The 13328-nt window shown below is 52.1% G+C and overlaps 2 protein-coding genes across 3 annotated transcripts in view; both read left to right on the forward strand.

The window, feature by feature from the left end:
* Positions 1 to 13328, forward strand: part of LOC140377883 (uncharacterized) — a 63273-nt gene that overhangs the window by 27735 nt on the left and 22210 nt on the right. The window lies entirely within an intron of this gene.
* Positions 1 to 13328, forward strand: part of aplf (aprataxin and PNKP like factor) — a 29286-nt gene that overhangs the window by 2329 nt on the left and 13629 nt on the right. Inside the window, exons 4-6 of one of the 2 annotated variants that reach the window (XM_072463502.1) lie at positions 2808 to 3061; positions 4446 to 4572; positions 4840 to 5023. In XM_072463502.1, coding sequence (XP_072319603.1) covers positions 2808 to 3061; positions 4446 to 4572; positions 4840 to 5023 — 565 coding nt within the window. The remainder of the gene's footprint in view (positions 1 to 2807; positions 3062 to 4445; positions 4573 to 4839; positions 5024 to 13328) is intronic. The other variant, XM_072463503.1, reaches the window with a different exon arrangement.

Raw genomic sequence — 13328 nt, forward strand, 5'->3', positions numbered from 1 at the left:
TCCCCCCCTCCTGACTCCTCCCCTCCTGACTCCTCCCCTCCTGACTCCCCCCCTCCTGACTCCCCCCCTCCTGACTCCTCCCCTCCTGACTCCTCCCCTCCTGACTCCTCCCCTCCTGACTCCCCCCCTCCTGACTCCCCCCCTCCTGACTCCTCCCCTCCTGACTCCCCCCCTCCTGACTCCTCCCTCCTGACTCCTCCCCTCCTGACTACCCCCCTCCTGACTCCTCCCCTCCTGACTCCTCCCTCCTGATTTCTCCCCTCCTGACTCCTCCCCCCCTGACTCGCCCTCCTGACTCCTCCCCCCTGACTCCTCCCCTCCTAACTCCCCCCTCTTGACTCCTCCCCTCCTGACTCCTCCCCTCCTAACTCCCCCCTCCTGACTCCTCCCCTCCTAACTCCCCCCCTCCTGACTCCTCCCTCCTGACTCCTCCCCTCCTGACTCCTCCCCTCCTAACTCCTCCCCTCCTAACTCCCCCCCTCCTAACTCTCCCCTCCTGACTCCTCCCCTCCTGACTCCTCCCCTCCTGACTCCTCCCCTCCTAACTCCCCCCTCCTGACTCCTCCCTCCTGACTCCTCCCCTCCTAACTCCTCCCCTCCTAACTCCCCCCCTCCTAACTCTCCCCTCCTGACTCCTCCCCTCCTGACTCCCCCTCCTGACTCCTCCCCTCCTGACTCCTCCCCTCCTGACTCCTCCCCTCCTGACTCCTCCCCTCCTGACTCCCCCCTCCTGACTCCTCCCTCCTGACTCCTCCCCTCCTGACTCCTCCCCTCCTAACTCCCCCCTCCTGACTCCCCCCCTCCTGACTCCTCCCCTCCTGACTCCTCCCCTCCTGACTCCCCCCCTCCTGACTCCCCCCCCTCCTGACTCCTCCCCTCCTGACTCCCCCTCCTGACTCCTCCCCTCCTGACTCCCCCCCTCCTGACTCCCCCCCTCCTGACTCCTCCCCTCCTGACTCCTCCCCTCCTGACTCCTCCCCTCCTGACTCCTCCCCCCCTGACTCCTCCCCTCCTAACTCCCCCCTCCTGACTCCTCCCCTCCTGACTCCTCCCCTCCTAACTCCTCCCCTCCTAACTCCCCCCCTCCTAACTCTCCCCTCCTGACTCCCCCTCCTGACTCCCCCTCCTGACTCCTCCCCTCCTGACTCCTCCCCCCTGACTCCCCCTCCTGACTCCTCCCCTCCTAACTCCCCCCTCCTGACTCCTCCCTCCTGACTCCTCCCCTCCTAACTCCCCCCTCCTGACTCCCCCCCTCCTGACTCCTCCCCTCCTGACTCCTCCTGACTCCCCCCCTCCTGACTCCCCCCCTCCTGACTCCTCCCCTCCTGACTCCCCCTCCTGACTCCTCCCCTCCTGACTCCCCCCCTCCTGACTCCCCCTCCTGACTCCTCCCCTCCTGACTCCTCCCCTCCTGACTCCTCCCCTCCTGACTCCCCCTCCTGACTCCCCCCTCCTGATTTCTCCCCTCCTGACTCCTCCCCTCCTGACTCCCCCTCCTGACTCCTCCCCTCCTGACTCCTCCCCTCCTGACTCCCCCCCTCCTGACTCCTCCCCTCCTGACTCCTCCCTCCTGACTCCTCCCTCCTGACTCCTCCCCTCCTGACTCCCCCTCCTGACTCCCCCCTCCTGATTTCTCCCCTCCTGACTCCCCCTCCTGACTCCTCCCCTCCTGACTCCTCCCCTCCTGACTCCCCCCCTCCTGACTCCTCCCCTCCTGACTCCCCCTCCTGACTCCTCCCCTCCTGACTCCTCCCCTCCTGACTCCTCCCCTCCTAACTCCCCCCTCCTGACTCCTCCCTCCTGACTCCTCCCCTCCTGACTCCTCCCCTCCTGACTCCTCCCCTCCTAACTCCCCCCTCCTGACTCCTCCCTCCTGACTCCTCCCTCCTGACTCCTCCCCTCCTGACTCCCCCCTCCTGATTTCTCCCCTCCTGACTCCTCCCCTCCTGACTCCCCCTCCTGACTCCTCCCCTCCTGACTCCTCCCCTCCTGACTCCTCCCCTCCTGACTCCCCCTCCTGACTCCTCCCCTCCTGACTCCTCCCCTCCTGACTCCCCCCCCTCCTGACTCCTCCCCTCCTGACTCCTCCCCTCCTAACTCCCCCCTCCTGACTCCTCCCTCCTGACTCCTCCCCTCCTGACTCCTCCCCTCCTGACTCCTCCCCTCCTAACTCCCCCCTCCTGACTCCTCTCTCCTGACTCCTCCCCTCCTGACTCCCCCCTCCTGATTTCTCCCCTCCTGACTCCTCCCCTCCTGACTCCTCCCCTCCTGACTCCCCCTCCTGACTCCTCCCCTCCTGACTCCTCCCCTCCTGACTCCTCCCCTCCTGACTCCCCCTCCTGACTCCTCCCCTCCTGACTCCTCCCCTCCTGACTCCCCCCCTCCTGACTCCTCCCCTCCTGACTCCCCCTCCTGACTCCTCCCCTCCTGACTCCTCCCCTCCTGACTCCCCCCCCTCCTGACTCCTCCCCTCCTGACTCCTCCCCTCCTTACTCCCCCCTCCTGACTCCTCCCTCCTGACTCCTCCCCTCCTGACTCCTCCCCTCCTGACTCCTCCCCTCCTGACTCCCCCTCCTGACTCCTCCCCTCCTGACTCCTCCCCTCCTAACTCCCCCCTCCTGACTCCTCCCTCCTGACTCCTCCCTCCTGACTCCTCCCTCCTGACTCCTCCCCTCCTGACTCCCCCCTCCTGATTTCTCCCCTCCTGACTCCTCCCCTCCTGACTCCTCCCCTCCTGACTCCTCCCCCCCTGACTCCCCCTCCTGACTCCTCCCCCCTGACCTTCTGTTTCTTCTCTGCTGTGTCAGACCCACGTGAACCCGGTCTTCGTCCAGTCCAGCTCTGAGTCCAGCCCAAGTCCTCTGATCCGGGGCCAGTGGAGAGTCCTGAAGCCAGGGGACACTGTGTCTCTGCTGCCCGGACAGCTCTGCTATAAGGTCCTGAGGAGCCTGGACCAGGTTCAGGACCAGGGCCAGGGCCAGGGCCAGTATCTAAACCAGGATGTGGACCAAAGGAAAACCCAAAACAACAGAGCGCGGAGAGAGCTGGAGCCGACACAAAAGTAACGTTCAATATTCACATTTATTTAAGGTTTGATTGCTTTGACCTGAAACAGTCGTGTCCAGTCTCAGTGCTCTTCCCATAATTTTTTAAAGGGATGGTAAATATGCCTCATACGGGATTGTATTTTCCTCCAAGGATGGTTTAATGTACATTCATTATTTCCAATGGTACATGCACCATAAACACACTATTACATGGTGTATAAGTCTAAACACACTATTACATGTGTATAAGTCTAAACACACTATTACATGTGTATAAGTCTAAACACACTATTACATGTGTATAAGTCTAAACACACTATTACATGGTGTATAAGTCTAAACACACTATTACATGGTGTATAAGTCTAAACACACTATTACATGTTGTATAAGTCTAAACACACTATTACATGTGTATAAGTCTAAACACACTATTACATGTTGTATAAGTCTAAACATACTATTACATGGTGTATAAGTCTAAACACACTATTACATGTTGTATAAGTCTAAACACACTATTACATGTGTATAAGTCTAAACACACTATTACATGTGTATAAGTCTAAACACACTATTACATGTGTATAAGTCTAAACACACTATTACATGGTGTATAAGTCTAAACACACTATTACATGTGTATAAGTCTAAACACACTATTACATGGTGTATAAGTCTAAACACACTATTACATGTGTATAAGTCTAAACACACTATTACATGTGTATAAGTCTAAACACACTATTACATGTTGTATAAGTCTAAACATACTATTACATGGTGTATCAGTCTAAACACACTATTACATGGTGTATAAGTCTAAACACACTATTACATGGTGTATCAGTCTAAACACACTATTACATGGTGTATAAGTCTAAACACACTATTACATGGTGTATAAGTCTAAACACACTATTACATGTGTATAAGTCTAAACACACTATTACATGGTGTATAAGTCTAAACATACTATTACATGGTGTATAAGTCTAAACATACTATTACATGGTGTATAAGTCTAAACACACTATTACATGGTGTATAAGTCTAAACATACTATTACATGGTGTATAAGTCTAAACACACTATTACATGTGTATAAGTCTAAACACACTATTACATGGTGTATAAGTCTAAACACACTATTACATGGTGTATAAGTCTAAACACACTATTACATGGTGTATAAGTCTAAACACACTATTACATGGTGTATAAGTCTAAACACACTATTACATGTGTATAAGTCTAAACACACTATTACATGTGTATAAGTCTAAACATACTATTACATGGTGTATAAGTCTAAACACACTATTACATGGTGTATAAGTCTAAACACACTATTACATGGTGTATAAGTCTAAACACACTATTACATGTCGTCTTCAGAGAAACGTTTGAGGAGAAAAGAACAGAAGGAAAGTCCTCTCCCATTGGCCCAGACCGCACACAGACCCCGCCCACTCAGAGCATGGACCAGTCACATGACGACGAGGACACGCGTCGTCAGAGCGAGGTTTGTTTGCTCCAAGAGTCATTCTCAATCTCTGGACCTAGTCTGAGTAAGCTCCGCCCACTGGGCCTGTCCTGTTTATCTGTTTGTTTGCGCCGTTTTAAGTTTCACCTTAAACTAATCTTCTTTGTTCCCCTGACAACCCTGTAATGTAGAGGACTAAACCAGGACTAAGACCAAGACTCAACCACAGCAGAACCAGGTCTAAACTGGTACCAACGGGAGACACCACAACCATCTGATATCTGATCTGGTCTTTGTGTCCTCCAGGGTCCAGACCCGAACCCAGACCCGAACCCAGACCAGAACCCAGACCAGAACCCAGACCAGAACCCAGACCAGAACCCAGACCAGAACCCAGACCAGAACCGGTCTTCTTCCAGGACCCGAGTGCTGCCGGCCTGGATGATGTCTGCAGCTCCGTCATCCAGCGCCACCTGCAGCCCACGGGCAGGTAATGAAGAGGCCAGAGAAGGTCAGAGGCAAGAGGAGAAGGTCAGAGGCCAGAGGAGAAGGTCAGAGGCCAGAGGAGAAGGTCAGAGGCCAGAGGAGAAGGTCAGAGGCCAGAGGAGAGGAGAAGGTCCGAGGCCAGAAGAGAGGGTCAGAGATTAGAAGAGAGGGTCAGAGACCAGAGGAGAAGGTCAGAGGCCAGAGGTGAAGGTCAGAGGCCAGAGGTGAAGGTCAGAGGCCAGAAGAGAGGGTCAGAGGCCAGAGGTGAAGGTCAGAGGCCAGAAGAGAGGGTCAGAGGCCAGAGGTGAAAGTCAGAGGCCAGAAGAGAGGGTCAGAGGCCAGATGAGAAGGTCAGAGGCCAGAGGAGAAGGTCAGAGGCCAGAGGAGAAAGTCAGAGGCCAGAAGAGAGGGTCAGAGGCCAGAGGAGGGTGTAACCCAGGTGATTTTCTGCTCCTGGACCGTTTCTGCCTCCGTTTTGCCTGCCTGGTCCCTTTGCTTCATTTTTGCCTGCCTGGTCCGTCTCTGCCGAACTATCGCGAGACTTCGCTCATGTATCGCGAGATTTGCGGCGCTAAGCTCTTTAAAACATGGCCGCGCGCAGTTGTTCGGGAGGAGTGTGGGCCTCGAGGTTGTTAAGCGGCTGCAGATGCCTCTGCCTGTGATCTTGTGTTTTGTTTGACTGATATACTTAAAGTGGACCTGGCCAGGTTCCAGAACTGGATGGCGAGCTAAAGAAACCAGAACGAACCGAGAGAGTGCAAACATCTGCCGGTGCGGTAGGAGGCTGTGACGGAGCCAGTCCGTCTTTAACTGGTGTCGGCGCTTATTTGCTGAGCAGCCGCGCGGCCCTTCATGCCCGCGCGCACTTTCCAACACACACTCATACATTCCCCGCGTTTCCCTCTGTTTCATTCATTCGCATCAGACGCTACACACGCATCTTTCCCCGCACTCCTCCGTCACTAATCCGCCAAGGGTGCACACTTGCGCGCGTTAGGTTAAGTCTAAGCATACACACGTCAATTGTTACCTGTTTTGTCACGAAGCCGCGCTCCGCCGATGCGTCGCGTTGGGTCGAAACCGAGCCAGGACTTCCTGGAAGTTTAAATGGGCGCTGTTCGCGCCGTGGTGCTGACCATGTGACACCGGGTATTCTATGTGTTTTATATTGCTTTATTTTGAACATGTGTATATAATTAATGATGTATTATGTTGTAGGAAGAGGCCACAACAGTTTATTGTCAGTTTATTTGGGATTTGAATTATATAGTTATTTTGCTCAGTGGGAGGGGCAAGTGAGGAATAAAGGGAGCCGCTCTTGGCTGTGGGAGGAGTCTGTCTCCAACAACAGAGAAGGAAACAGTGAGAGAGAGAGAGTAAAAGAGAGTGAGTAAAAGAGAGAGAGTTAAAAGAGAGAACGAGTTAAAGTTGAACTCATAGTTGGAACTCTGTAAATATATGTTTTTGGATTTTTGGACCTTTTTGCTCACTGTATATATTTTGCACTGTTACACTATTTTTGCACTTCGGTTTTGGCACAATAAATCCAGCTGAGCACTTGAAATCTGACTTCGCCATATTTTTGAGGGAAAGCCCCGCTACATTTGGTGTCAGGAGTGGGATATGGCAAGTCGGAAGAAAGTTTCTCGCCAACCAAAGCGCACAGGTTTGCGATCACAAGGCCGTGATCGACAGCCAGAGGGGGCAGGAGCTCCAGACCCAGCATGGGAGACAGATGAGGATGAAGAGTGGGAGCAGAAGCCCGAGCCATCATCTGAACCAGGTCAGGACATGGTGACGCTGATGAGAGATTTTCTAGCGGGACAGCAACGCCGCGAAGAGGGTTTGCTGGCCGAACTCCGGGGACTGAGAGCCTCTTTTCCTACTGTTGTGGAGCGCGGGGCTCAACCTGCATCCCCTTCGCAGCCGACTCTTCGAAGACCTCGTCCAGCGCCAAACCTGCCTGCACATCATGAGTCGCCAACCCCTGGTGGCCAGAGATCGGTGTTCCATGGAAGCCGCATGGAGATCGATGATGCTGAGCCGCAGCGCCATGTACCGGAAGCTGAGGACAGGCCGAGACCAGAGTGGAGACATTACAATGAGCCGAAAATACCACAGTTTCAGAGTGGTGAGGACATGGAAAATTATCTGCTACGTTTTGAGCGGATAGCTAGAACCTGGAGGTGGCCAGAGGACGAGTGGGCGTGTCGTCTTGTACCCTTATTAACTGGAAAGGGACTGGAGGCCTACTCTGCTATGGATGAAGACAGAGCCCACTGTTACATGGACCTGAAAGCAGCTCTGCTTGCGAAATTTAACATTTCACCCGAAACTTACCGACAGCAGTTTCGCTCCAGCACTCTGCCGCATGATGAAAGCCCTACGGAGACCTATCATCGCCTCCGAGGACTCTATCGCCGCTGGATAAGACCGGATGAACGCTCCAAGGAGGAAATTGGTGAAGCGATCATCATGGAGCAGCTTCTGCGGGTGTTTCCCTTTTGAAGTGAGGACCTGGGTGAAGGAACATGAGCCAGCCGATGGATTTACCGCTGCTAAGTTGGCCGTGCAGTATCTCAACGCTCGGAAAGGAGTATCTTCTGCCCGGTTAACCACAGCATCCCAGCGCGCACCAGCTCAACCTTTTCTACCAAGGCCTGCCAGACGTGAGACCAACCAAGACGTGTCAGGTACCATGAATTCTGCCCCAAACCAACGAGGACCTGGTAAGGAGTTTATTTGTTTTTCCTGCCAACAACCTGGGCACAAAGCCTCAGTTTGCCCAGTCCGTAAAGCTAAAGTTAGCGGAGCGTGCTATCCTCCAAGACCAGAGGTAGAGGGCACTCATGAGACAGAAAGTACTATTAAACGCTGTAAAAATGTGCTAATTAATGGCCAAGAGGTTTCTGCTTTACTGGACACTGGTAGTTTCACATCCCTTATCAAACGTAGCTCAGTGCCAGTTAGCAGCATAAACTATGGCAAGACAGTGGACATTTTGTGTGTGCACGGGGATAGCCACCTTTATCCTACTGTGGAGGTTACCATAACGGTTGCAGACCAGCCCTATCTGGTGGCTGTGGGAGTAGTAGAAAACCTACCCGTGGATGCTATTCTCGGTTGGGACCTACCTTTTCTGATGGACCTGTTGTCTGGGAATGTTGACTCTGGGGGGAATAATGACTGTGGAAATGTGTCGTGTTCTGTTCTTACGCGGGCACAAGTGAAAGCCGGTGTCCAACCTCTGCCAGACGTGGACAGTAGTCTGTGTGAGGGAGGCACCAAAGGGCCAAGGAAATCCCGGCGTCAGCGACGCTTTGAAAAAGAAATGTGGTCTTTAATTCTGTCATATGTGCAATTACTGTTGGAATTCATGTGCAATTCATGTGCAATTACTGTGAAATTCATGTGCAATTCATGTGCAATTACTGTGAAATTCATGTGCAATCTATGTGCTGTCGTGACACATATTCATGTGCAATTACTGTCGTGATCACATGCAATGGTATTTATTTGTCTATGGGAGTTTTTATTTATTTATAGGAGATCTTCTACTGAAAGTGTTTTTCAGACTTCCTATAAGTGATCTGTTCTTCTGTATCTACCTCTGGATCTACCTACGTTGCACCAATGAAATTTCCCCATGTGGGACAATAAAGGAATATCTTATCTTATCTTATCTTAAATCCTGAAAATTGTGATTCTTTTGTGTGGGATGTACCTGAAAATGTTTCTTTGTTGCAAAGCAATGATATTACTTTGAAAAGTCTTTTTGCTAAGGTGGGAAAAGAAACCAAAGGTTGTCTGGGTCAAGAGAAGTTTATTATTGACAATGGGGTGTTGTATATTGTTAGTGATGAATGTAAACGTCTTGTTGTTCCCTTTAGCTGTAGGACCCTTGTCATGCATTTAGCACACACAGTGCCATGGTCAGGTCACCTCGGTCGCCACAAAACATTCTTGCGCGTCAGTTCTAGATTTTATTGGCCGTACATGTATGCTGACATTCACAAATATTGCGCTACATGTCCAACCTGTCAGAAAACATGTCCAGTGCGCAAGTCTGACCGTGCCTTTTTGCAGCCTCTTCCAGTTATCTCCACTCCCTTCCGAAGGATTGCGATGGACATTGTGGGGCCCCTGGTGAAGAGCAGCAGTGGACATCAGTACATCCTGGTCATCTCGGATTATGCCACCAGATTTCCAGAGGCTTTTCCGCTGAGAACCATCACTGCGCCTGCTGTCCTTCGAGCGTTTGTTCAACTGTTCTCCAGAGTTGGATTACCTGATGAAATTCTCACGGACCAAGGCACCAACTTCACATCTCGGTTAATGCACCTTTTCCAGCAGCAACTGGGCATTTCCTCCATCAAAACCACCCCGTACCACCCACAGACGGATGGACTGGTTGAGCGGTTTAACCAGACACTGAAGCGGATGCTCCAGAAGTTCGTGGATGATACCGGCAAAGACTGGGACTGTTGGCTACCCTTTGTTTTGTTTGCCTATCGAGAGGTCCCACAGGCGTCAACTGGATTTTCTCCATTTGAACTGTTATATGGCTGGGATGTTCAGGGGCCTTTGGACCTTCTACGCAAACAGTGGGAGGGCCCACCAGCACGACAAAGTGACCGGAGCATTGTCAAGTTTGTACTTGAAATGCGAGAGAGACTGTCAAAGTACTTGGAGGAGGCAGAGAAGAACTTGCTAAGTGCTCAAAAAGCCCAGAAGACCTGGTACGACCGCCAAGCCTGCAGTCGTGAGTTCCAGCCTGGTCAGAAGGTGCTGCTTCTTCTGCCATCCTCAACCCATAAACTTTTAGCAAAATGGCAGGGCCCGTACACTGTCACCCGGAAGATGGGACCAGTCACCTACGAGGTCCTGCATCCAGAGAAAAAGAAGTCCAGGCAGACGTACCATGTCAACCTACTGAAGGTGTGGAGAGAGCGTCCAGTCCAAGCTCCAACTAAAGTCCTGTTGGTCAGGAAAGTAGACGATGACGAGGACGGGGAAGAGCCGGACATGGGACTGGAGGGACTGACCAACACTGCTACCCCTGTGCTGGTTCATCTTCCTCCTGAGCAAGCCACACAGCTACTCCAGACCTTCAAAGAAGTGTCTTCGCTGTTCCGTGCCAGTCCTGGAAGAACTACAGTGGTGGAACATGGCATCCGCCTGAAGGAGGGTCGGCCGATCCGACAGCGACCATATCGTGTACCACAGCAGCTTGTTGGGAAGCTCCAAGATGAGATCCAAGAAATGCTGAGACTGGGAGTCATCGAACCTTCCAAATCCGAATGGAGCAGTCCTGTAGTGATTGTTTTCAAGAAAGACGGATCACTCAGGATATGTATTGACTTTCGAAAGCTGAACTCTGTGTCTGAATTTGATGCATACCCAATGCCAAGGATTGATGACTTGCTGGAGAAGATTGGTTCCGCCAAGTACATAACCACATTGGACCTTTGCAAAGGATACTGGCAAGTGCCATCGAGAAGTCCTCACGGCCCTACACAGCATTTCAAACACCAACTGGACTGTTTCAGTTTACTGTGATGCCATTCGGGCTGCATGGAGCACCCGCTACGTTTCAACGTCTGATGGATCGAGTTCTCCAGGGGTGTGAGCTATTCAGCGCGGCTTATCTCGACGATGTCGTCATCTTCAGCGAGACCTGGGAGGACCATGTCCGACATCTCTCCCAAGTCCTGAAGCAGATCCAGCGAGCCGGTCTTACGCTGAATCCGGCAAAGTGTGAGTGGGCTCGGCAGGAGACACGCTACCTCGGCTACCAGATGGGTCGAGGGGAGGTGAGGCCTCAGGTCGACAAGGTCGAGGCTATCCTGAGATCTCCGAGGCCACGAACAAAGAAAGAGGTGCGTTCCTTTCTGGGGTTGGCCGGATGGTACCGACGGTTTGTGCCACAGTTCGCAACGATTGCCACTCCGCTTACAGCACTCACCGCCAAAGGCCAGCGAAACCCAGTCTCTGGACCGAGGACTGTGAGAATGCCTTCAACACCCTCAAAGCTCACCTGTGTTCATCACCGGTGCTGAAGAGTCCAGACTTCACCAAGCGCTTCTTGGTACAAGTGGATGCCTCCATGGTTGGCCTCGGAGCAGTCCTGACTCAGGGGGAACCTGGAGAGGAGCGTCCAATATTGTATTTGAGTCGCAAACTCCTGCCACGCGAGACCCGCTACTCTGCTGTAGAGAAAGAGGGCCTTGCAATCAAATGGGCGTTGGAGAGCTTGCGCTACTACCTGCTCGGACGAGAATTTGATCTAGAGACTGATCATAGTGCCCTGACTTGGATCAACACTATGAAGGATCATAATAGTCGCCTGACCAGATAGTATCTCGCACTACAGCCCTTCAGATTCGCCATCCGACACCGTGCCGGCAAGATGAACATTGTTGCGGATTATTTGTCCAGGTTGCCCCACAGTGTCAACCTTCCGGAAGGGAGGGATAATGTGACGGAGCCAGTCCGTCTTTAACTGGTGTCGGCGCTTATTTGCTGAGCAGCCGCGCGGCCCTTCATGCCCGCGCGCACTTTCCAACACACACTCATACATTCCCCGCGTTTCCCTCTGTTTCATTCATTCGCATCAGACGCTACACACGCATCTTTCCCCGCACTCCTCCGTCACTAATCCGCCAAGGGTGCACACTTGCGCGCGTTAGGTTAAGTCTAAGCATACACACGCCAATTGTTACCTGTTTTGTCACGAAGCCGCGCTCCGCCGATGCGTCGCGTTGGGTCGAAACCGAGCCAGGACTTCCTGGAAGTTTAAATGGGCGCTGTTCGCGCCGTGGTGCTGACCATGTGACACCGGGTATTCTGTGTGTTTTATATTGCTTTATTTTGAACATGTGTATATAATTAATGATGTATTATGTTGTAGGAAGAGGCCACAACAGTTTATTGTCAGTTTATTTGGGATTTGAATTATATAGTTATTTTGCTCAGTGGGAGGGGCAAGTGAGGAATAAAGGGAGCCGCTCTTGGCTGTGGGAGGAGTCTGTCTCCAACAACAGAGAAGGAAACAGTGTGAGAGAGAGAGTCAAAGAGAGAACGAGTTAAAGTTGAACTCATAGTTGGAACTCTGTAAATATATGTTTTTGGATTTTTGGACCTTTTTGCTCACTGTATATATTTTGCACTGTTACACTATTTTTGCACTTCGGTTTTGGCACAATAAATCCAGCTGAGCACTTGAAATCCAACTTCGCCATATTTTTGAGAGAGAGCCCCGCTACAGAGGCGCCGCAGCCGCTCACCACACATACATTATATCCTACACAATATCCCCTGCTAGTGGATACACTGATTCATACTCTGAAACCCTTGGAATTTACCCGTGGATTCTATTTTTGTGGACTGAGCTATGCAGCACTGCACTTGGAACTTTGTTAACGCGTTGAACTGATTAAGTTCAGAAATATGGACCATTATTCTAATTGTGCACAACTGTAAATATTGTATATATTTGTCAATCACTGGAAATAACACCACTCAGCGCTACAAGCATTTTGTCAGTTGTCTCATTGAATACACCTCATTTTCCTCCGAGCCGAACCTTAAACTTCTGGTACTAGTCCAACTCCAATTTTAATGCACTGCAGCATTATATATGCTACAAGAAGGTCAGAGGCCAGAAGAGAGGGTCAAAGGCCAGAGGAGAAGGTCAGAGGCCAGAAGAGAGGGTCAGAGGCCAGAGGAGAAGGTCAGAGGCCAGAGGTGAAGGTCAGCGGCCAGAAGAGAGGGTCAGAGGCCAGAAGAGAGGGTCAGAGGCCAGAGGAGAAGGTCAGAGGCCAGAGGAGAAAGTCAGAGGCCGGAAGAGAGGGTCAGAGGCCAGATGAGAAGGTCAGAGGCCAGAAGAGAGGGTCAAAGGCCAGAGGAGAAGGTCAGAGGCCAGAGGAGAAGGTCAGAGGCCAGAAGAGAGGGTCAGAGGCCAGAGGAGAAGGTCAGAGGCCAGAAGAGAGGGTCAGAGGCCAGAGGAGAAGGTCAGAGGCCAGAGGAGAAAGTCAGGCCAGAGGAGAAGGTCAGAGGCCAGAAGAGAGGGTCAGAGGCCAGAGGAGAAAGTCAGAAGCCACAAGAGAGGGTCAGAGGCCAGAGGAGAAGGTCAGAGGCCAGATGAGAAGGTCAGAGGCCAGAGGAGAAGGTCAGAGGCCAGAGGAGAGGGTCAGAGGCCAGAGGAGAGGGTCAGAGGCCAGAGGAGAAGGTCAGAGGCCAGAGGAGAGGAGAAAGTCAGAGCCATAGGAGAAGGTCAGAGGCCAGAGGAGAGGAGAAGGTCACAGGCC

This window comes from Eucyclogobius newberryi, unplaced genomic scaffold (genome assembly GCF_026437365.1).
Source record: "Eucyclogobius newberryi isolate DKJ021-1_F unplaced genomic scaffold, fEucNew1.0.hap1 SCAF_4, whole genome shotgun sequence".
NCBI lineage: Eukaryota > Metazoa > Chordata > Actinopteri > Gobiiformes > Gobiidae > Eucyclogobius > Eucyclogobius newberryi.